Raw genomic sequence first — 24,621 nt, forward strand, 5'->3', positions numbered from 1 at the left:
TGATCATCCCAAACCTGCTTTGGGCTGTGGTTCTGTTACCACAGCCCAGCAGGGAGCTCATCAGGGAAAATGGGAAACATGGCCAGAAGGAAAGTCCCCCGCTCCGGACCCCCTAGAAGCTCTGATCATGCTGACACCCTCAGGTGGCCCCTGGGAGGGATCAACCCACAGATTTCAACTTGATGCAAAACTGGGCCTTTCGACTTGGGACTGCCGCTGCCTGCGATGCACACTGCGCTGCCATCTATCAGGGGTTGACCAAAGTCCCCTGAAGGAAAACCCTCAGCCCCAGCTACCTGTGGAAATTGCTGTCTTAGAGCTGCCGGCTGCTTTCTGGTTCTCCCTCAGTGGGAGTTTCCTGAGGGAGGGGCATTATGGGGAAGAAGGCAGAGTGTGAAAGAAAGGGGGTAAGGGGAGAGTCGGGGTGAGGGGGGGTGGAACAGAAGAGGGGTGAGCACAGAGGCAATGACAGGGGGAGAGGAGGAGGGGGAGAGACACAAACCTTCCAGCTAGGGATCTGAGATGACGGGAACATGCCGGGCCCAATGGTGTAATAATGAGCGTAGTCTGGAAGGTGGACAGAGGTGACCCGAGGGAGCAGGCGGGAGGCAGGCAGGCAATGAGGGAAAAGGCCTGCACCCGTGGGCCCCACGTGGGACTCACTTGATAAACTATAGTGAGAAAACCCGTTAGACAACTGGAAACAAACAAAAAGGGGGGAAAAGGAAAAAAAATTAATATAACAGGATGAGTGCGGAGATACAAAATGGCATTGACATTCAAGGGAGGGGAAACCTGAATATTTATAAGTAAAACAAACAGGGGCTCCGCTGCTCACGGATGATCCGTGATGCAGGAGAAAAGAGCCGGGGTGCAAAGAATGCACATCAGTTTGACACCAAATAAGCATCTATGTTTGACCTACGTTTTAGAAGTTCGGGAATTGATCAGTGCCCTCAATTTGGGGCCTTCTCAATGGTTTTTGATTAAGTAACTAACGAAGCCTCATTTCATGGTGATAATGATTTGCTCATTTCATTATGCAAATTTAAAAATTCCAAAGCATCTTCAAATGAATCTGTTCATTCTAGGTTTCCAAAATCTTCACATTGCTCAGGAGCACATTCTCAATCAAGGGCAGGGGGTGGGGGTGCAAACTAAAAAGCAGAAAAGCACACAGCCTCTGACACAGTGACATGGCTCATCCAAAAGTCTGGTGGGTGGCTCGGGAAGGGAGGGAGGAGGATGGATAGGCACGCAACACCTGGTCTGGGAGAAAGCCTTCACACCTCCAAATTCCCCATACCCCTTCCTCTCCCTTGGGACGACCATGTGGTCCTTGTTCAGCAGCCAGGCACTCATTCTAGAAAATGCCCTCAGCCTTGTCCCACCCTCTGTCCCCAAGAGGAGCCCCATTCTTGGTGTTGATTCTGAGCTTCCAGGTTGCCGCGGCTGTGAGGGCTGTGTGAGCAGCAGGCTGGGGGACCAGGGAGAGTGGGGCCGTGTGGCTGCCACCCAGGCGGTCACCTTCTCTGTGGACACCCAGGCACCCATGGTGGAGCCCGAGCTGACAGAGGTGGGGGAGCTGCACTCGCTCACTGACTGGCAGGTTTCCGAGGCTTCGGAGGAGGCTGAGCTGGACGAGTTCTGCAGCAGGGGAGGGGCCACACGAGAGGACCAACAGAAATTGAACCACACGCCACCAAAATATAATAAAAAGAGAGGAATGGGGATGGGAGTGGGGAAGGGCGCACAGAAAGAAAGAGACAGACATATACACAGAAGAGGGGAGGATGAGAGAAGCAGAGTGTTAGGGTTACTTTTCCCCCAAAGTTGCATCCATGCAGAGGCTTTCAAGCCCTTGAAAAGAAGCGTGCGACCCGGCCAGCCCTAGATCACTAGACCGTGGATCCCCAAGGACACGGATTTGTGTGTCTTTCGCTGGGACCCAGAAGCATGGCTGGCACCGGAATATCTGGTCATGGCATTGGAACTTTGTGCTCTCTTGGGTGTTTCTTCATGTGCCACAGGCCCAGGTCCCCAGGGAGGCCCTGCCTGTCGCCTCTCTTATGTGCACAGATGTTATTTATTGCATGAGGGTGGACCCTGGCTTGGGCTTTTGCTACATGTCTGCCTGGAATGGCTCGATTTCCTGGACTCTCCCTTCATCAAATGCAGCCTGTGGATCCATGAGGGGTGGTTTCCAGCTATGAAGACTCATCAAGATATACTTTTAGGTTTCTCATCCTGGAGTGTGATTTTGGGGTTTGGGGCAGTGAAGCCCTCGGGTCACCACAGTGTTTCGGATGGCCACTGTGGGGTGGAATGAGCCATCTCCAGAGAGGTCTCATTTGGGAAACCATCTCTTCACGGTGATCTGAATGAAACCCCAGGTCCCTGCCGCAGTCCTAGTCAGCCAGGGCATGCGCTCCCACGCTGGCTTCCTGATGTTCAGCTGGGGCAGGGACTGGTCCTGTGACCTCACCTACACCCAAGTTTCTTCTAGTCCTGGACCTGGCACGTGGCTGGTGCTCAAAAAATCATGAATGAGTGACAATAATCGTCTCTTTCATGTAAATTGGGTCTCCTGGGCACTGCTTCGCGGCCATCCAGGCACTTGCTTTAAATTTTTTCACTGTTAACTGCAATCTCTGGCTTCACCTCAGTTTGTTTAAATAAGTTGACTCCTCTCTATTGTAATTTATCCGAAAGTGCTCCTGCATTCACCATCAAGGAAGCCAGAATCATATTTCTGTCCCTTTCACCTACAAACGAAAGGTCCCCACAAAGGAACAGAGATTTCGCTTTCCTGTCCTGTAAGGGCAAGGAGCCAATCAGACACTCAACAACGTGTGGGGCTCAGTGGACCGAAAGCAACGAGAGGCTCCACGGTGGACGGACATCCCAGCTGCACTCCGAGCTCAGTGTCTGGTTAGCAGCCCAGGATCTGAAGTTGCAAAGTTTGGATTTAAGTTACATTTGTGCCCCTTCTCAGTTGAGAAACTGTGAACTTAAAGCCCTCTAAACCTCAAATTTTTTGTCAATAAAAAACAGCCAGATGTGGTGGCTCATGCCTGTAATCTTAGCACTTTGGGAGGCCAAAGCAGGAAGACGCCTTGAGGCTAGGAGTTGGAGAAGAGCCTGGGCAACACAGCAAGACCTCATCTCTACAAAAAATAAAAAACGTAAAAGAGGAAAGGAGTGAGGGTTGAAAAATTGCCTCTCAGGTACAATGTTCCCTATTTGGGAAATGGAAATAGAAGCCAAATCCCCACCAGTATGCAAGGCACATGTATTCTCAAATCAAAAATAAAATTAGCCAAGCATGGTGGCACATGCATATAGTCCCAGCTACTTGGTAGGCTGAGGTAGGAGAATTGCCTGAATCCAGGAGTTCAAGGTTACAGTGAGCTATGATCCCGCCACTGCACTTCATCCTGGGCAACAGAGTGAGACCCTGTCTCAGAAAACAAACAAAAACAAAACAATACAACAGTAACCCACCGCAGGACTGCAGGTTCAGATTTCTTTGGACTTCTGCTAATTTTTATAAAGAACCTATTGACTCAGAGTAAATGGCTCTAGGGAGAGACCCTCATTGAAGACAAGGCCCCACTCCTGGGCACAGATGGGTGAAGGCACAATTTGAAGAGTGGAGGGAGGTAAACCAGAGAATTCTGAACAATTCCATCAATCGGCTTTCTTCTCAGACTGTGTTACTCAGTAGAGAAATGAAGGGCTCCTGTGCCTCCTAGACGTGCGCCCCCTTTCTCCCTAACAAAGGGGAAGTTACTGCCTTCGGGAGATTGTACCCTCTGGCTAATGTGATCTGTACAATGACCTTCAATTTCCCCTTTACCTTATAATAATAAGCAGTCGTAATGCCCTTCTTAAAAAATATGAATTCTCTATTAAGTTTTTTAGCATCCCTGAGCTCATTAAAACTACTCTAGTGGCCGGGCGTGGTGGCTCACGCCTGTAATCCCAGAACTTTGGGAGGCCGAGGTGGGCGGATCACCTGAGGTCAGCCTGACCAGCCTGGCAAAAGCCCATCTCCACTAAAAATACAAAAGTTAGCTGGGCGTGGTGGCAAGTGCCTGTAATACCAGCTACTTGGGAGGCTGAGGCAGGAGAATTGCTTGAACCCGGGAGGCGGAGGTTACAGTGAGCCAACATTGCACCACTGCACTCCAGCCTGGGGTGACAAAGCGAGACGCTGTCTCAAAACCATAACACAACAAAACAAAAAGCCCCCCTAGAGTTGCTAGCCACGCATGTCTTGGGCACGGGTTTTCAGATTTAAGTAAACCCAGCATGCCCTCTTCTGCTTCCCTCTATGCCACAGGAAACACTGCTCTAGCCCCATCCACACGCACGGTCTTAGAGGGGAAGGCTGCAGCATGTGGCTCTCCTTTTCAGAAAGGGGTGTCAGTGCACACTACTATGTTAATTTGTCAGTCAGTTAAAAACACACACACAATTATGCTGCACACTAAAACAGCCTGGAGGAACTGCACATTCCAGCTCTCCTCCAGACCCTCTGCCCTCTCTGCTTGCGAGCAGCACATAGGATTTAGTGAAGCACACAGCGAGGAAGAGGGGACTCCTTACAGAGCGAGCCAAGCACCCCAGCTGGGACACGCACTCTCAAGCACTCTCAAACTACAGCCGTGGCTCTTAGCTCTGAGTGCGTTTAAAATTGAGTGTGTATCCAAGGAAGAGAGACAGAGGCCACAGTCCCCCAGGATGGTTGAAAAATGCTCATGGGAGCGCTGAGCTGTGAGGAGAGGAACGCAGAGCTCTGGCATGGGTTTCCCAGCAGCTGGGGCTGTGGGGCACCCACCATTCTGTATGTAGAGCTATTTGCCAAGTTCAAGGCCAACACCAACCCAATGACACTAAGGGAGAGAGAACAGAGAGGGGATCACATACGTTGATGACGCACATGAAGGGTGTTCGGATACCCTGGCTAGCTCCTGCTTTCTGCTCCAGCTGGAACCACTGGGCAGGGCTGGGCCTAGCACCATTAAACCCAGCTGTAGTTGAAGAGGTTCTGCCACACCTCCCCTTCCAGAATCTTAAGTGTCAACAGAATTATGTGCAGAAGCTCTAACGATTTATTCTCATTCTCAACACAGATTGATAAAGGGAACCTGAGAGTGCCAAGGAATGGTATTGGAAGCGTTATTCAACCATAGCATCTTAGCCATTCAGGGAGAAATGAAGAGATTCTGCCACACCTCCCCTTCTAGAATCTAAGTGCCAACAGAATTTATGTGCAGAAGCTCTGATAATTCATTCTCATTCTCAACACAGACTGATAAAGGGAACCTGAGAGCACCAAGGAATGGTATCAGAAGCACTATTCAACCATAGAACCTCAGCCATTCAGGGGGAACCTGAGATGTGGGGGAGCAGGTGTCCCCATTGTGCAATGCCCTTTAATTACAGCATTTAATTATGCCAGGCTGGGCACTTACAGGGACGCCTGAGAGTGGTCAAACCTCTTTCAATCCATCTACTTACGTGTGAGAGCTCCCCAAATTGATGTAGTAATGCAACCATTACCACCATGGAGACAGGCTTCAAACCCACTTACAGCATCTCTCCCTTTGGGGAGCAAGACATCTAAAGATGAGAAATTAAACCAGAGGTTTCTCAAGTCAGTAGGCAGGGGCTTGTCTAAGCCAAAGTGCTTCTTTGGTTCCAGCCATTGACGGTGGTCAGGGCACCAGGTGTGACAGCTGCTCCTGGAGCCAAGGGCACCCTTACCTGGTTGGGGGCCTCTGGCGGCATGGGGGATGGTGACTTGGACTGGAAGGCGTCCTGGGATATGAATCCTGAGTCGTGGGAGGACACGCTGGACAGCCTCACGGGAGCCTGCTGGGTCAGGTTGGAGCTGCGGTAGCGGTAATGTGAGCTGGGGGAATGCGAGTGGGAGCCGCTGGACCGAGAGTCACTGCTGTTGACACTGTTCAGGCTGCTGTGGGGGACAAGTAGGGGTGAGGGGTGGGCACGGAAGGTAAAGAAAGGGGGGCAATGGTAAGAGGAAGGAGGAAGGAGGGGAACAGACAAGAGGCAGAAGAGGGAGGAGCACAACATAATGTAATCAGCTCTCTGCCCCGGAGATGCAGCGCAAACCACAAGACATGTTTTCAAAACACCAAATCACGAAGCTGGTCAACAAAATGCTTTTCCAGGTGACCCAGGGGGAAATACAGCTGCCAGGGCTCAGGTCTCCGATGGAAACCATGTGGCGTTCTTAGGAGGCAAGTCAAGTGCCACCCAACTCTGCTGCTTCGCCTGCCACCAAAATGAGAGGAGCTGATGTCAGTAGCCAGAAAAGGGACAGGGCTAATCTGCCTGCAGGAACCATAAGCCTGCAGCAAAGCCCACTGGGGCTTCAGCGTGACTGGAATATTCTTGGATGCACCATCTGGGTCCACATGACTAAGGCCAACACAGCCAAGCACTGACTGCCGATGGATTTGCTGAGGTGATTTCATCCTAAGTGAGTCTGGTCAAGCCCACTGTAAAGAACATCAGCAAATCAACTCACGATGTTGGTGTACATGTGTTTTGCCTTTTAACACACTGTTGCTTTAATTAATGGATTTACTCTGACCCCAGCTGTTTCTCTGTTAAAATATCTGTGGGTCTGGCACAATAACACACTTGGCAAGAGGCAGGCAGCTTTAAGCGACTAAGATCAATCAATGCGCAGCTGTTTGCTTTTGAAATGGCACAGTAAACAGGATGTCAAATAATGACACACCCACTCTGGATTTCCGTCTGCATTCCGTCTCCACTCATAAGAAACATGCTCCTGGCTGGGTGCGGTGGCTCACGCCTGTAATCCCAACACTTCAAAAGGCCAAGGCGGGTGGATCACCTGAAGTCAGAAGTTCGAGACCAGCATGGCCAATATGGTGAAACCACACCTCTCATAAAAATACAAGAATTAGCCAGGCGTGGTGGCAGGCACCTGTAATCTCAGCTACTTGGGAGGCCAAGGCAGGAGACTCGCTCGAACCCAGGAGGTGGAAGCTGCAGTGAGCCGAGATTGTGCCGCTGCACTCCAGCCTGGACAACAGAGCGAGACCCCATCTCCAAAAAAATAAAATAAAATAAAATAATTTTTAAAAACCATGCTCCACACTCTGTATAATACCTTAGATCATAAAAAGCAGCAAACAGACTCCCAAGGTCCAAACAAACAGAGCCTAAATAAAAAGGGCAGTTGTAGAGGCACCAGCAGGAATGAAGTAAACAACTAGAGCTGGGATTGGAAAATTCATAGTTTCTGCTCCTAAGCCTGCAAGAGACTCTGGTTTGCAAAATCTGGCAGCTAATAAGGTACTCAAGGGCAGTGTGACTGTATACACTAGAATTACTTGGTGCAAATGTTCAGACAGACACAGGGGAGCGTGCTGGAGGAAATCGCTGCAGTGAGGAATAAATATCATGACTTTTGCCGAAATTTCCCCTCCAGTCAGCCAGAAGGGGGCAGTTGGGAACCGACAGTAAAGCTCACAGCAACTCCACCCCAGCAGCCTCAGAGCTGCAGATGTCAGTGCAACATGGTTTTCTACTCAAGCGAAAATTATAAGGAAGAAAAAAATACTCATGCAACTTTCTTTTACACTACCAAGAGAGATTTTTCTTGGCAACAACAAAAAGGTCACACACACACACATACACACACACACACACAGAGTCGATGAAAGATAAGAAACAAACCAATATCTTCAGGGGGCAGAATGTCCAGGACGCAGCATCTTAGATCTGAACTTCCTGCTAAGTGTACAGTGTACAAGCTCCGCAGTGAAAGGAAATACGCATCAGCATGCACCAAAATATCACCATAGACAGACTGAACAGATCCATCCTGCCCTTTACTCTCAATGCTAATACACAGGAAGTGGAAACTCATTTGGCTTTGGAAAGTTAAATGAAAAGAGTAACAGGACTACTATACCAAGAGAGATAAGTGGTACATCATGCTTCCATCTTTCAAGAAAAGGAGAATAAATTTTCCTACTCGGCAAGCCAAGAACAAGTGACTTCTAACAGAAAACTGCTGGACAACAGTTTTGCAGATGACGGAACTATTCCAACAGATTTTGTTCCAGTAGGGAACGGTACTAACTAATAGAGGTGTGGCCGTGGTAGTGGCGGTGGTGGTAGTAGTAGCAGTGACTGACAGAGCAAGAACTCTATTTACTTTATGAAACCCTGAAACAAAAATATGGAGCAAAATGAGGGCATAAGCCATTGCGACTTCCTTCGTTTGTTGTGGCAACAGTGAGAACAGCCTGTGTAAGAATCAACCCAGGTTCACCATTTTTTAGGCCTTAGAAGGTTTTCACTCTGCTAAACAGGAAAATCAAATGTGATCTCATAGAATGGGAAAATCACGACAACATACAAGTGAGAGACAATAAGCTACATCCACGAGTCAAGGGCTAATGGGGTTTTCTTTCTGATCCAAAATTAATCCAGAGACTAAAGAGCAAGACCAAAATCATTACCATTCTTTCAGCTCATCATCCCCCTATTTCCTGTTCGAGAATGAGCCATTCTAAGAGATAAGGACTGGCTCGATTGCTCATATTAGCATAAAGAAAAATGACCCGTCCTGAAAGCAAGAGTGGACCCCGGCTTCACTTACCTGCAGACGCTGGACTTTCTGGACATGGTGGTGCTGGGGGAAGAGGGTGGCGTCTGATACGACCAGCTGTAATCAGAACCTTTCAAGTCCAAAATCACCTAAGGGGACAGAGCCAGCTGGGTGAACGAGGGGCTGAGAGGGGAAGCGTTAGCCATCAAAGCTTAACATCCACCAAAGCATCAAAAGGCTGCCATCATGGAGGTGGGAATGAAAGGAAAACATGTTAAAAAATTTTTTTTTAATTGAAGAGCCACACTACCAAATCTATCAATGTCATAATCTGTTTACTGAGAAAGTAAAACTATAATTAATAGGGAGAAGGGAGGGAAGGGAAAAGGAAAATCATGAAATACCAGTTGAGAGAGGGAGAAATACAGTGACCAATTATAAGAGCCATTTATACCCAAGGCTAGAATTTATAGGATTTTCCTCTTATAACGCCCTAAAGCCAATCATGGTTCCCAGACTTGCTGGTAGTGCATTTTAACCATTTGATATTCAGTGCTCATTTCTGCCCTATTTGACCAGCACTAGAAATTTTAAAGCCTGACAGAATCAAGAACAAGCCAATTCTTTCATTATTATTTCTACATCCATCTCCCTTGCTTGGCAAAGGGCCACATGAGTATAAGGTCCACCTTTCACTCACATAAGAAGCACTCAGTAAATGTTTATTTGTCAAGTGAATGCATGCATGCTCTGGTCTAAAAAATATCATTTGATAGAATAAAAAAACACGAGCTCCCAATTTGCCCTCTGCGCCGGCTCTCCAAGGAGACAAAAAGATTGTTACCAAGTACAAAAGCCAGCGTGTGAATCATCACTTCCCTCAAATATGTCTCTTCTCATAGCGTTCGTGTGATGTGAATTAAATGAATAAAGCATAAAAATGTCATCTTTTTCATAAGATGAGAGAGCTCCCCATGCATTGCTCAATTAGAATGGGAGAAATGGAGAATGGCTGACAATGTCAACCAAAACACACCAGCAATGTGTTCTCATAAGAGTTGACTTCTAGAGAGCAGATGAACACAGCAATTAAGTGCACGGGATCTGGAACCTGACCACTAGGTTCCAATACCAGTTCCACTACCTACTAGCTAGGTGAACCTGGCTAAGCCACTCCATCTGTCAGTGCCTCGCATCCTCCTCTATAAAACAAGCATAATCATGAAGCTGAATGGAGGAAGTCAGGCTATGGAGAGATCTTGGGACAGTGCCTGACACACAATACGTTCTATGTCACAGCTCGCTATGGTGATTCCATATATTACATCATGAAGGACATGGTGAATAGGACTACAATTTAAGACGTGACAAATGCCACAGGAACACTCAGAGCCTTGAGCTTTTACCTCTTTGGTTTGATCCTGTAAGTGAACCCCTGACGCCTACCTGTTCACTTGAGGAGGGCAGTTTGTGAGGGTCCATGGTCAGGCTTTTTAGATCTTCCGAGATGGTCTGAAGGTGGGTTATCTCCCCTAGCATTGAGATTTCTTCTTCCTGAAGGAAAAGTCATTCATGAAATGTTATTATCCTGAGTGATTCCCTTCACCCCTCTAGTCCAGTTGTTTTTATTAGGGTCTCTGTATAACCCTTTCAGTTTTTCAGAAAAGGCACCATTGGGACTGGAAAATCTCTGGTGAAGGCACTACATGCCTTTTCTTTTGGGAAATGGGATGGAAAAAGAAATTTGCCATAATGGAGGAGTGACCTGTGCACGGGGGACAGTGGGGAACACGTGGGCCTCCCTCTCAGGGCCTGGGGAACTGCCAGGCCAGCTCAGATGGTCTGACAGTGTGTTCCCACGGGATCCTGCAGCACAGCCCTCTTCACATGGTGGCCCTTTTCTGAAGTTGCTAAGCTTCAATGGATGACACAACTTGGAGATATTTTGGTCCAGATCTTTGTGACAATGCCTGTGTGTTCAACAGATGCTAACTTTTCCCCTTCTTTCTTGTGCTTTTCCACCAACTTAATAAAAACAAGACAGACATAAGCTGGGGACCACGGAAGAAACATCCCATGTGCTTTATCAAAGTGCCAAGCTGGGACTACGGGGCCAGGCTAGAATGATCCATGGAAAAGTTCTATGCTCAGGGGAACAATTCAAATTCAGACATTTTGCTAGGGCTAAGGGAAATGAGCTGGTACCTTCCAATCGGCTTCCAGAACGCCTACAGTGCAAGTTCTCAATTACGGCATGCAAATGATTTCCTTAAAAATTAAGTCTAAATTGATTCATTGAGGCTCTTGGATATTCATCTCATGGTCACCCCTTGGTACTCAGCTTCAACAGTGAGTCTCAAAACCACCTGGAGTGCTTCTTTTAAAACACAGATGACTGGGTCCCCACCCCCAGAGGTTTGGACTTGGTGGGTCTGGGTTGGGCCCAAGAACTTGCATTTCTAGCCGGTTCCCACTGATGCTGCTGACCTGGGGACCCCACTGTGAGAACCACTCTGCTGGGCCTTCTTGACTTGGTGAGAGAAAGTAACATGGAACAAGTGGTGCTAGAACAGTGGACGAGGAGTGAGTTACGTGGTCACCAACTCGCACTGAATCATTGGTCTGCACAAGAGATTCCACCATCATTCCTGACATTAGATTCTGACAGTAGATTCTCCATGACTCAACCGTGGATGGACAAAATCAGAAGGAAGCCACCTCCACATCAGCAGTTTAAACCTTCTGGAGTTTTCCATGAACTTACAATCACTGGCCGCAGCATAGAGATGAAGGTGCAGAATCGGCCACGTTCTTCAATCAAAGCCTTCCGGACAGCCTGCTTTTCTGTTTCTTCCAACAAGAGATATTTATCATTGACATCTTGGAGAGCACTGTCCAACTGAGGCTGGATATCACCTCTCCCTGCACAAAACAGAGACCCAAGCACGGCTTGCTGAAACACCAGCTTCCGGAACAAATGCCCCTTCTCCCTGGGGTCCTTGCTGGAGTCAAAACCACAATTTCCCAGGACATAAAAAAAGTATTTATTCATGTCCCAAAAGGATGTAAGGTGGCTGTTTTTCTAGGACCAGCCATTTCCAATTTCCAATGCCCAGAGGGCACATTTAGCCTGATTTATTCGTGACAAGGAGTATTTCCTGGGGCAACTCTTCATGACTTGCCTTCTCACATTGCACAACCCCCACCAACTCTTCTGCCAACAAAACCCTGGGACACAGAGCCAGACAGCATTCTTTCCTTCCAGAACATAACAAGGTGAGAGCCTGTGGGTGTTTCCAAAAACGCACAAGCTGGCTTTGCTGGGTCAATCTCAAAGAGCCTCTGTCTGGATAGAAGTTTCTGTTCCTAAAGACAAAGGTGGCAAGCATCCGCTCTCCTGGCTTGGGGGGCCCATGGAAATCCTTGGCAGTTACTTTAACTCTCTAGTGGAAAGTCTTGAATGCTCTTCCTATAGAACAAGTCCAGTAACAACAAGACCTCCAGACAGGTCTCTGCGGGTGAAAAACTGAAAGTGGGGTCTATGCAGAGCCTGGCCCATGTTCACAGACCCCAGTTAGGTGGAGGCAACCATTTCTAGAGTTTAAGACAGGGTGTTAATCTTTTGAATGACTAACACACGGTTAGCAAGCCATCTTTGCAAATAAAGTTTTATTAGAACACAGCCACATCCATTTATTTACCCAGCGAATTTTTCAATTTTTTTGTAGAGATTGCCTGTACCAGTTCTCCCTACAATGGCAGAGTAGTGTTACACAGAGTATGGCCCCCAGACCATGGCCCCTTACAAAAGAAGTCGGCTGCCCTAAAAGATAAACATGGACCAACAGGCACTGTGTCCAAAGGAGTAGCTACTACAAATCTGATCTGTAGGTGGGGACACCAGCTCATAAGCCTCCACCCTGGGTTGCCTATGCAGGGGCCTCACCTATCACTCAAACCAGAGAGAGAATTTCTAAACTTCTTCAGGGCAGGATTTTGGTCTTTCCCAGCACAGCCCCTAGTACAATGTCATTTGTGTATACAGCAGGTGCTTGATAAATGTCTGCTCAATAGTTTCAACACAAAATGTTGGAGCTGGAAGGGGTTATCCAATTGGGCCAACCTGCTCATGTTTCAGTGGAGACCAAGTCCTAGAGAAGTCGAGGGACTCGTCTAAGGTCACAGAAAGAATGGCACAGAGGCAGGGTTGAGCCACACTGCCTAATTCCCTTAACACTGAACCTATTCTCTGCCCCATCATCTCATAGGAAGGGCCCTGCAGTTCCCATCTATCCCTCTTGATATTGTAGAGAACATTAAATGCAATGAACCATTTGGTTTGAAGAAAGAAAGGGTCAGGGAAAATTGCCATGGATGTAGGAACATACTCTGTATTTTTCACTCATAAGCAGAGGAGAAAGTTTAATTTGGAGTAAGAGGCAATCAGGCTTAAAGCACATCCCAATAGAAAAGGTAGTCAGATGTTAGTAAGGAAAAGTCACTTCTCAGGAAACAAGTTCTAAGTTAGCACGTAATGAGAAAATTATAGATAGTCAAAGATCACCCTTGACAATGCCTTAGATGGCCAGTAAATACAGTATGCCTAGCTTTGTGTATATAACTATCATCAGTCAAATGAGTACAAATGTGTAGACCGTATGTATCTAAGTCCATGTTGGGGTGCTATCCAGCAATTATACTCCAGTGGCCCCTCCTCTGTGGTTTTGCTTTCCAAAGTTTCAGTTACCCATGGTGCGGTAAAATAAGGTATTTTGAAAGAGAGAAAGAGACTACATTCACATGACTTTTATTACAGTATATTGTTATAATTGTTCTATTATTGTTATTAATCTCTTACTGTGCCTAAATTATATATTAAACTTTACCATAGACATCTATGCATGGGAAAAACCACAGTATACGTAAGGTTTGGTACTATCTGCAGTTCTAGGCATCCACGGGGGTCTTGGAACGTATCCCCTGAGGAGAAGGGGGAGCTACTATATATAAGAAATTTGCTGCTTGAGAAGTCTCTGCATAATTCTCTCCTTTTTGGAGACAGGGTCTCACTCTGTCACTCAGGCTGGAGTGCAGTGGAATGATCATAGCTCATTGCAGCCTTGGCCTCTTGACCAGCTGGGACTACCAGCATGTACCACCATGCCCAGCTAGGTTTTCAATTTTTTTGTAGAGACTGGGTCTTGCTTTGTTGGTCAGACGGTCCTGAACTCCTGGCCTCAAGTGATCCTCCCACCTCAGCCTCCCAAAGTGCTGGGATTACAGGCATGAGCCACAGCACCTGGGTGTCAGCGTATTTTCAAGGTGACTCACTCACCCATCTGCCATGTAGTCACTACCTCCACCCCTCAGAATAATTCTTTACTATGCCTTCAATTTCCTTCTCAAGGATGTAGGAGTAATCATCACCATACATTAACGTGGCTGCCTGAGCCACTGGCTTCATGTGTTTTTAGTAGACAAGAAACCTGTAAAAGCATTCTCCTAGTCTCTCCTGGAACTTGCCTCGGGGCAAGGGCTTTGTTCACAGAGACCCACCACCTGTGGCCAAGGGCTTACAGAGGGAAGGCTGGGTGTCACCAGCACTATGAAAACGGTGGGTTTTCTCTTCTATTTTAAAATGCTGGCTAGTGCAAAATTAATCCACATATACTTAATGTGTGCATGACACAAGTTCGCCAGCAGGGAAGCTCTGGAAAGCTGTAAACCCTCGCTTTTCCTCTGCAACCAGCAAAACAGCAGGGCCAATTGTGGGCCTTGTTGGGCCACATGACTCAGGGCTGGTCTAGAGGGCTATTTCTAGTCTGTCGATCTATTCTATGATGTTCTAATAACAAAACACAGAGGGCTGCAGACCACCTCGGAATGTTCTAAACTCTCGTGTAGGGCAGCGAACAGAAGTCAGGAGACACCAGATTGAGACATATCGTGTTTGACCAAACTTGCTCGGTGGGCTTTGATTATGGTAGCAATTTTTAAAAATAACAGCCTACAAGGCTGGGCATGGTGGCTCATGCCTCTAATCCCAGCACTTTGGGAGGCCAAGGCGGGCAGATCATGAGGTCAGGAGTTCGAGACCAGCCTGGCCAATATGGTGAAACCCCATCTCTACTAGAAGTACAAAAATTATCTGGGCGTAGTGGCACATGCCTGTAGTCCCAGCTACTGGGGAGACTGAGGCAGAATTGCTTGAACCTGGGAGAGGGAGGTTGCAGTGAGCTGAGATCATGCCACTGCACTCCAGCCTGGGCGACAGAGCAAGACTCCATCTCAAAAAAATAAAATAAAATAAAATAAATTACAGCCTATGATTGTCAGAAATTGGAAAAATGTATGTTTACTTCCTTTCACAAGTTATAAGGCACATGGCTCTCCATAATTAATAATGCTGACTTTAAAAAATATATCTACATAGGAAAGAAAAAAAGGCCATAGAACCAAGTGTTATCTAATTTGGAAAATATAAATTTAAATTATCCTATGATTATAGCCAAGTTACTTTAAATATGTATTAGAATTAAAGGACTCTCAAATTGTAGCATTCTAAAATAAGTATACTCTGTAAAGATCGCTATAATTATAGTCAGCACATTTCCATTCAGGATAGATCATAAGCTAAAACCACAATGTCTGTTTATTAAATTCACTAATACAACATGTAATTATATTTATAAAAAAAAAAAAACTGTGAAAGAAATTATTTCATGTCCTAGTTGGATATACTGGTTTTAAGACAGAGTGATCTTCTGAGGACCACAAATTCAGAGTTGTGTTGGTACTGATTTAATATACACAAAAGCCCATTCACTTCGCTCCCATCAGCAGAGTTAGGAGCGTCACCACTGAGTCCTTGAGCACCGGTCCTGGCTAGTCCAGCTCCCACGGACTCAACCTCCATGCTTTTGTCTCACGTCTGCTACCTCCACCCTCACTGGGCCATCACAGTCTCTCACCCGAACAGATGCCAACAGCCCCTAATGTCTCACCCCAGACTGCACTTGGACTAGCTCACCCAGAGCAGCCCTAGGTTACTTTCTTTTTTTTTTCTTTCTTTTTTGAGACAGAGTCTTGCTCTGTCGCCCAGGCTGGAGTGCAGTGGCGTGATCTCAGCTCAGCTCACTGCAAGCTCCGCCTCCCAGGTTCAAAGATTCTCCTGCCTCAGCCACCTGAGTAGCTGGGACTACAGGCACGCACCACCACGCACAGCTAATTTTTGTATTTTTAGTAGAGACAGGGTTTCACCATGTTGGCCAGGCTCGTCTCAAACTCCTGACCTCAAGCGATCCACCTGCCTCGGCCTGCCAAAGTGCTGGGATTACAGGCATGAACCCCCACACCCGGCTGTGGATTACTTTCAAAATGCAAATATTCTCACTGCTTTTCAACAACTCCCATTGCTCTCAAGAAAAGTCCAATGTCCTTAACATGGCCTGCCCTGCAAGGCATGAAAGGCCACTGCCTGTCTACCTCATAGCCTCAGCCTTCGTGGGCCATTCTCTCCCCGCTCCTCTCCCTCTCATCCTCCAGGGCCTGGGTCCCTTCCCACCTTCACTCTGCTCTCCTTCTGCTACACTCCTAACACCTTTTATCCTACAGGTCTTGCTTAATTCTCGATCCTTCTGGGAATCCCGCCGTGAACTTTCTCCCCAGATTAGGCTTCTTTTCCTTGATCTCTGAAGTCCCTTACACTTATTCACAGCACTACCCCCAGTTTGAATTTCATCTTTATTTCTCTAGTTATTTGACATCAGTCCCACGGGGGCAGAACCCATGAATGCTTTTGCTCAGTGTGTACCTCCTCAGTCAGCACACTTGCCTGGAAAGCGGCAGGTGTTCAAATATTTGCAAATGAATCAAGCACTGATACAACTTGACCAAGTTTGCTCACTGGCCTCAACCATCAGGCCCTTAAATGGTCTAATGCTTCAGAACCAGCCAATTCCACAACATCAAGCAGCCAAGAGGAGGAGGGAGGGGGTGCCTTAGATGAGCTTCCCAGACAAAATTCTTGAGCAAAGAATTGCTTTCGGCTTTCTTCTGTAATATCTTGGGCATCTTCAGTCTTGAGAATTTTTTTCCTGCTGCTAGTTTCCAGGTCTCGATGTATTCACGCTGGGGAATTCTGATCAACAGCAGCCAAGAGCCCCTTATTCCCCCATCCCAGGGGAAATCATGATTATTCTCTTTGCAGAAAATGTTCCTGGGGCGAAGCACTGTGAAGGCACCATGTCATGGGCCAAGGCAGCACCCCTAAAGAAGGAAGGAATCTTTTTTTTTTTTGAGAGACAGTCACGCTCTGTTGCCTAGGCTGGAGTGCAGTGGCACAATCTCAGCTCACTGCAACCTCTGCCTCCTGGGTTCAAGAGAGCACGTCCGATTAATTTTTGTATTTTTCTGTAGAGACAGGGTTTTATCGTGTTGGCCAGGCTGGTCTCGAACTCCTGACCTCAAGTGATCTGCCTGCCTCAGCCTCCCAAAGTGCTGGGATTACAGGTGTGAGCCACCGCACCTGGCCACAGAAGGAAGGAATTTTTAAGTGAGGAAACTTTACAGAGTTTTCTGGAATGAAATAAAGATCCCGTATCAACTTCAACACTTGCATTTTATTCTCCTTAATCATTACGTACACATTCAAGGCAGGAAGGAATACCCCTTTTGATAGATGGGGAAACAGACTGAGGGAGCAAAGTGGTGTGCACAGGGCCACGGTCACCAGCACTGAGCCAGCCACAGGCACAGCCAAAATCCAGCCCCAAGTCTTTCACGTTCTGAAGATGAGGTTCTTTGTGTTTCCTGCTCACAGCAAACATGAATGCTGGGAACAAGCTGCCAAGAGCTAAACAGCCGATCAAAAAGCCAGTGAAATGTGATTAGTGTTATCTGTACTGGTCCAGCCTCTTCAGACACAGGCTGCACTCGCATGGTAAACTTCATGGCTCAACCGAGCCAGCGGCTGTTCTCCGGCAAAGGGCTCTCCAATGCGGAAGAGCAAACCCAGGATACGTTGGGCCAAGAATGCTGCCAGGAGTCAGCAAATCACCCCAAGTCCTTCCTTTCTTCAGAGACAGGTGCAAGGAGAAGCCATTAGAATCCTACGAAATGACTTTCACCTGTCCCTGACTCACACAAATACTGTATTTCATTCTAAGATAGCCACTTTCCCTCACGTTTACACCTCACCAATCGGGGTATGTCTTACCATCAATGGTGTGTCACAGTTTAATTGGTAGGTTTTTTTCCTTTCTTAGTGGTCTGGAAAATAACGGTGCCTCTGACAATTGCTCGTATCCCAGAGTCAAATGAAACATGGGATACAAATACTAAAATACAAAATATAAATCCAGACATGCAAGTTGACAGTGGATATTAGAATTTGGAATGAAAAAATTCTGTCTTCCCAGCAAAAGGAGGCTATCCTCATTATCCCTTTATAAGTCATCTTCTGCTCTTACTAACCCACAGTGGGTTTTGACTGATTCCCAAAAGAAAAAACCAACCGGAAATCAAAAGATGTGATTAGGTAAGACTGAAGGCTTTTAGCCTTAAACTTGTTCAAACAAACTCAATTTCCGTTATTTTTCAACCTACTGTGCCCCAGTTTCCCTTTACCTGTGGGATGTAAATAATAACAGTATCCAACTCACAGGGCTGCTGGGAGGGGAAATGAACTAATCCACATGAAGTGTTCAGAATAACGCCTGGCACGGGCTGAGCACTCACTAAATGTCAAATGTCAGGCAATATCAGCTGCCGCTGCCGCAGCATCTCTGAAGTTGTTCTTCTGACACTGGCTAGTTTAGCAGGTGATAGTATGGGCGGTCGGGTGGGTTTGTTTGTTTGTTTGTTTTTTAAAGAGAGCTTTCAGTTCGAGGTCCTTTTGGATGTAAGAAAATGCAAAAGATTCCACGATTCTTTCACTTCAAGTAACAGTTTTATCATCAAGATTCTTCATTGCCCCCTGGGCAACCAGTTGTTTATCAAAGCAAAGGATAAAAAGAGACATTTCAGAGAACAACCAGAAAACATCCCATGCCAACCTGCAGCTCACCATCCAGAGTGTCTCCAACAGAGGATCCTCACGGCTCCAAAATGCTTCTTCCTTTGTGGTTAAAGAAATACTCCACCATCTGCCAACCTGGCTACTGGATCCAGAAATTCACCATCGCCTTCAACTCTTCCTTCTTTCATTTGCATTTCTCCTAAGTAGCTCTTGAATCCAGCTGTCTTCCTCTCTATCTCTGTGGTCACTTCCCTGAGCCCAGGGACCTAGACAACCACCACCACTTGCTAACTGGATGTCCAGTTAAGCCACAGTCTAATCCAAATACACACTGTCATGGTGGAATTATCTAGAAGTCAAAAAGGCTTCAAGGGCTTCAGCAGAGTTCTGAACATCTTTAATGTAGTAAACAAGGCTACAATCTGCATTCTTCATAAGAAGCCAGTCATTGTACATATGGTGCTTTCCTGTGTTCTGCGACTTCTTCTAGAGAATTATTAAACTTATTGGGCGAGGGGGGGTCATAGAAACCCCCAAATTTGTGGTCGGCTGGGCAGAAGTGTGAGGAATATGGGGACCTCACTTGTGGCTGGTGACTGCATTTGGGGCGGTCTCACAGGATTGAACTCTTACCTTGTGGGGTCTGCACTAACACTAGGCAGTGTCGTAACTGAACACGACAGCCAGCTGCGGTCAGAGAATTGATGTTGGAACATAAATGCATTCTTCGTTCTGGGGACAGCTTGAGGGTAGATGCTACTTTTACCTCCTTAGCAGCTAACAGAGTCTAGCACAGAGGAGGCATGTCATATCCCTTTCCTGAATGAATGAAAGAACAAACTGATACATGGAGGCTGGAGTGTTGCGCAGGACTCATCTGCAGCAGTCACGGATGTTTATGAATGGAAGAATGGCACCAGGCGTGAATCAATCAGTCCCACGAAAACCGGGAATGGCTGATGGGCTGCAGCTCAAGACAGGCAGCAACCGCTTTCCCACCCTGCCATTCCGTCAGGCTTTGCCCATCCTGTTAGTGTTCTCTAGGGAGATGAAAACCATATGCAAGGAATAAATATTTCAAGCAAGTTGTCTGTTTCCTTTTCTGCTGTTTTGTATTTGGTCAAAAATTAACGCTAAGAAAAGTACTCAGCTCCTGGCATGCCTCCATACTCTACATACGTCTCCCTCTGGTCCCTGAATGCAGCCACAGGGAAGTCAGGTGACCTGCACCTTAACAGTACTATTGTGCACACGGACTCCCAGGGCATTCTGAGACCAGAGTCACACGCAAGGCACTCAAGGAGCCGTGTCTACGTGAGGTTTTACTGGAGACAAGCTTTGCAAAGGAAGAGTTCACAGCTCCAGGCTTCTGGTAGATCTGTTTGGCTTGTGTTTACCTAGAATCCTCAGTTATAATAATAAATAGCCCAGCCTCTGAAGGCTACATACATTCACTTGAAATGCAACATCCCTTTGCAGAAGATTTCTTTTATTTTGGAGACAGGGTCTCACTCTGTCGCCCAGACTGGAGTGCAGTGGAGCGATCTCAGCTCACTGCAACCTCCACCTCCCAGGTTTAAGCGATTCTTCTGCCTCAGCCTCCCGAGTAGCTGAGAATACAGGTGCATGCCACCACGCCCATCTAACTTCTGTATTTTTAGTAGAGATGGGATTTTGCCATGAGGGCCAGGCTGGTCTCAGACTCATGACCTCAAGTGATCCTGCCACCTCGGCCTCCCAAAGTGCTGGGATTACAGGCATGAGCCACTGTGCCAGCCTTGCAGGAGATTTCTGAGTTAAATTCAGACATCTATGGATTCAGGTCAGGGGCAGCTTCCTGATTGTCACAATAGGTCTAAGGGTAAAATTCTACCACCCCTGCTTCCACCCAGACAGAAGCTGTCTGGCTGTGCCCACATTCTGTATTTCCCCATCAGCCTTCTAAGCCCTGGGCTTGACCTCGAAGAACTGGCTGGAACCATCCCACCGTCTGCTCCTTGTTCTTCCTCCTCACTCCACTGACATCCCTGTAGGAAGGAGAGCTCCTAGTACTAACCCTCTTCAAAATCAGGGGGGGTGGGGTTGCAGGGAATCTAGACAGATTCAATTTTTACCATAGAGGCAGGGCAATTGATCCATTGATTGCAGGTCTCAGGGTCGTTCTGACAGTGCTTTTCACTGGTTTTGTAAACACAAGAAACATTCCTGTGGGTGAGTGCATAGGCTGGATACAGCTGGGGGATGAGCAAACCACTGTGCATACGGGAAAGGATTCACATTTCACAGGCTTTTTCCAAGAAAGGAAGAATGATGTGGAGAGGCTTTTGGGGTCCACTTTGGAGTCTGATCAGAATTGAGGCCCAGTGACTGGAGGCCTGGAGGCAGGTCAGTGTGGGGTGGGGAGACACGGTCCAGGAAGCCAGAGGCTGAGTAGCCAGGGCTCACTATGATTCTCAATGCACACAGTCCACCCTCGGTGGGACGACAGCCCTGCCTCAAGGCTGTCCCTGGAGCATCAAACACACAGTGTGGCATGCTTCACCACCTTTCACCACCGTTGCTAGTGCTGCTTTCTAAATGACAAGAGCCATGTGTTGGCGCATGCTGTCCCCTCTACCTTGAATACCCCTCTTCATTCTTCACCAGCTGACCCCTTCCTCCTCCTCCTCATTATCCTCCTCATTATCACTACCCTACCCCCAGGCTTAGCGAGGCTCCTTCCTCTCTGCCCCCAGGTTACACCTTTTGCTTATATTCATCCCAGCACTGGCCAGCGGGTGGCTCACACCTGTAATTCCAGCACCCTGGGAGGCCAAGGCAAGAGGATCGCCTGACGTCAGGAGTTTAAGACCATCCTGGCTAACACGGCAAAAACCCATCTCTACTAAAAATACAAAAATGTGCCAGCAGTGGTGGTGCGTGCCTGTAATCCCAGCTACTTGGGAGGCTGAGGCTGGAGAACTGCTTGAACCCGGGAGGCGGAGGTTGCAGTGAGCTGAGATCATGTCACTGATCGTGATGGGCTTTTGCCACGTTGGCCAGGCTGGTCTGGAACTCCCAAACTCAGGTGATCCGCCCACCTCGGCCTCCTAAAGTGCTGGGATTACAGGCATGAGCCACCATGCCAACGCGCCCAGCCGAGCCAATTCTTAAAAATAATTATTCTTTTTTTCTCTCTGTATAAACATTTTAAAAATTTATAAGAGCTACAAATCATAGAGCTTTTCTTGTGTCGTTATAGCCAAATTCACTGTGGCTTTGCCCTATGAACCAGCACCTACAAAAGAAAAAACTAAAGGGGGCTGCAGAGATTTCTCTTTGAAAGATAAGCAGAATCTTTAGAACTTACAAAGTCAAAAGGCTATACAGTTTCTTTATTCATTCCAAACTGACTTCCCGTCATTTCAAATAAATAAAATGCTCTGTTTACTCCACAAACTGACTGATGCCAGGCTCTCGGCAAAGGTTCCAGTAAAACTCAAGACTCAAGGGACTGTGTCCTCAAAAGGCTAGGTACTATATGATTGCATTTGTATAAAATGTCCAGAACAGGCAAGTCCAGAAACAGAAGGCAGATGAGTGGTTGTTAGGGTCGGGGTAGGTGGGGAGGCCTGGAAACAGGGAGGGACTGCTTAACGGGCATGAGGTGTCTTTCGGGGATAATGAAACTCTTGTGAAATTAGATAGTGGTGATGGTTACACAACACCATGAATGTACTAAAAGCCACTGAAACTTATACTTTAGAGTGGTTAAAATGATAAATTCTGTGATGTGAATTTTACTGCAATAAGCAAAAACAGTGGCTGTGGCTTACCTTCCTTCCAAAGGTTTACTAGAAACTGTGCAAGCTGTTTCATAATCACAACGTTGAGAACTGGAAAGGATGATCCTTTTTAAAGCTGGGGAACCACTAGCCCAACATCGCCATGAGGGGAAACAGAGGCAGACGTGTGTCCCCTAAGATAGTGGGCCGTGCAAACCCCAACCATCAAAGGAGAACTTTGTGCACTGGGTTTGCTGTAAATGACAGAAGCCACTTCAAAAGCCTCTTTGGAGCTGTTCAGTGAAACGCTCGGAGAACACCTGGGCACACTCAGGCAAGATAAACCACACGGACACCTCGCAGACAGACCTCCCGGGACAGAGCGACAGCAACAAGACTCCAAAAGCAACTTGAAGTTTTAGCAGCATGATCATCCACAGAGTGAAGTTCAACATTCAGTCAAGAAGAATCATTCCGATTACTTAATTGGAAGATCTGATACTTCTGAAATGGAACGTTTCACAAACTCTACTGAAATAAGAAATACTTTTGATTTATTTTTTAAAAAATGAATCATTGGTTATGGAAAGAGCTATATGGTCTTGCAGAGAGGATAATGTTAAAGATGTTTTGCAAGCTTAACACAACCAAATCTGATTGGAGAATTATTTTGGGGCTTGCAGTTCTATGTTTTGTTTGTGGCGTAAATATATACATACATATATATGCAGGTATATATGTATGCAAAAGTGCTTATTTACTGTGGAAACGACAGTTTAAGTCACTCTGTATTTCTTTTTTCCATGAGTCTAATATTGAATTATGATGATTCAAAGGCTCTCAGGGTGGCGTGCTAACATGGTAAATGGCTAAACATCCAAAAAAGAAAACAATTAAAACACAACGCACACACAATTTTCTTAAAGTTGTGGAAAATTAGGTAGGCACAGTTGATTGTTTTGAGCTGGTAGGAAAACCTGGGCAGCTAGCAGAGGTCTGGACAACCACGGAAAGCCCACAGCGAGGACCACACCGTGAGCAGCCACCAGAGATTTGGGATGGTAGACTTACCAAGAGTGTCCACTGGCGGGGGGCACACGGTGAGAAAGTGCAGGATACACAATTGACACAAAAAGGAAAATAATAAAGTCAAACCGGTATTCAAGCAGCAGCAGCAGTCTTACCTTGGTTTCGTGTGTTAAACTGTCCATGGCTCACCACCAAATTTTCTATGAGGGCTGATTAAACCCACATCCATGTCCCCCTTCTCTGCTTTACTAATATCCTTTCCTTCTCGTCTAAACAAAACCTTACCAGTTAGTAATGACCACCCCTAGAGAGTACAGCAAGGATTTTTAAAGAGAGAGATGAAAAATATATACCCAGAAGAAGCCAAGCTTTGGCAAGAAAACCTTTCGAGTGTAGTTTACCATCACTTGAAAAATATCTAGGAAATCCTAGGAGACAAAGCTTAGGGCGGGATGAAAATGGAAAAAAAAATTAAAGAATTTAAAATTGTAGTATAACAGCAAATACTATACTGGTATAGAACTCTGTGAGTCTGTTGATTACATTTATATCATTGGCTTTGCAGCCTCTAGTGGAAAGTGATAGAGTCAACTATTTAAATGTCAGCTGTACAGTTAACATATTACAATGTTCCAGTTCTCGCTCTCTCAAGAAAAGTCCCTGCTGGGCACAGTAGTGTGTGCCTGTTAATCCCAGTTACTAGGGAGGCTGAGGCGGGAAGATCCCTGAAGCCCAGGAGTTTGAGGTCAGCCTAGGGCCACCTAGTGAGATGCTGATTCCAAAAAAAAAAAAAAAAAATCAAGACTTCTTAGATTTAATGACGTCATGGTAATAAGTGGAACAATGACTATAATAAGCACCTAATGAATGCTGGCCATTATTATTTTTAAAAATCCTTGATAAACTTTTTGTAGTTACAGATGGAAACAGAAGGCTTTACCAGAATTAGTATTATTAATTTTTGAGATATAGTCTCCCTCTGTTGCCCAGGCTGGAGTGCAGTGGCACGATCTTGGCTCACTGCAACCTCCACCTTCAGGGTTCAAGCAATTCTCCTGCCTCAGCCTCCTGAGTAGCTGGGACTGCAGGCATGCGCCACCACACCCAGCTAATTTTTGTATTTTTAGTAGAGACGGGGTTTCACCATGTTGGCCAGGATGGTCTCGATCTCTTGACCTCGTGATCCACCC

General features: G+C 46.6%; 1 protein-coding gene across 3 annotated transcripts in view; it reads right to left on the reverse strand.

Moving 5' to 3' along the window:
- Positions 1-24,621, reverse strand: part of MTSS1 (metastasis suppressor 1) — a 171,331-nt gene that overhangs the window by 9,568 nt on the left and 137,142 nt on the right. The window contains exons 6-12 of one of the 3 annotated variants that reach the window (XM_012001156.1): positions 23,474-23,485; positions 11,385-11,542; positions 10,067-10,174; positions 8,672-8,769; positions 5,773-5,983; positions 1,528-1,647; positions 503-697 (exon numbers count right to left, since the gene is read on the reverse strand). In XM_012001156.1, coding sequence (XP_011856546.1) covers positions 503-697; positions 1,528-1,647; positions 5,773-5,983; positions 8,672-8,769; positions 10,067-10,174; positions 11,385-11,542; positions 23,474-23,485 — 902 coding nt within the window. Of the gene's footprint in view, positions 1-502; positions 698-1,527; positions 1,648-5,772; positions 5,984-8,671; positions 8,770-10,066; positions 10,175-11,384; positions 11,811-23,473; positions 23,486-24,621 lie in introns of those variants that run through there. The other 2 variants (XM_012001157.1, XM_012001158.1) reach the window with 2 other exon arrangements.

The sequence above is a fragment of the Mandrillus leucophaeus genome, unplaced genomic scaffold (assembly GCF_000951045.1).
Source record: "Mandrillus leucophaeus isolate KB7577 unplaced genomic scaffold, Mleu.le_1.0 Scaffold650, whole genome shotgun sequence".
NCBI lineage: Eukaryota > Metazoa > Chordata > Mammalia > Primates > Cercopithecidae > Mandrillus > Mandrillus leucophaeus.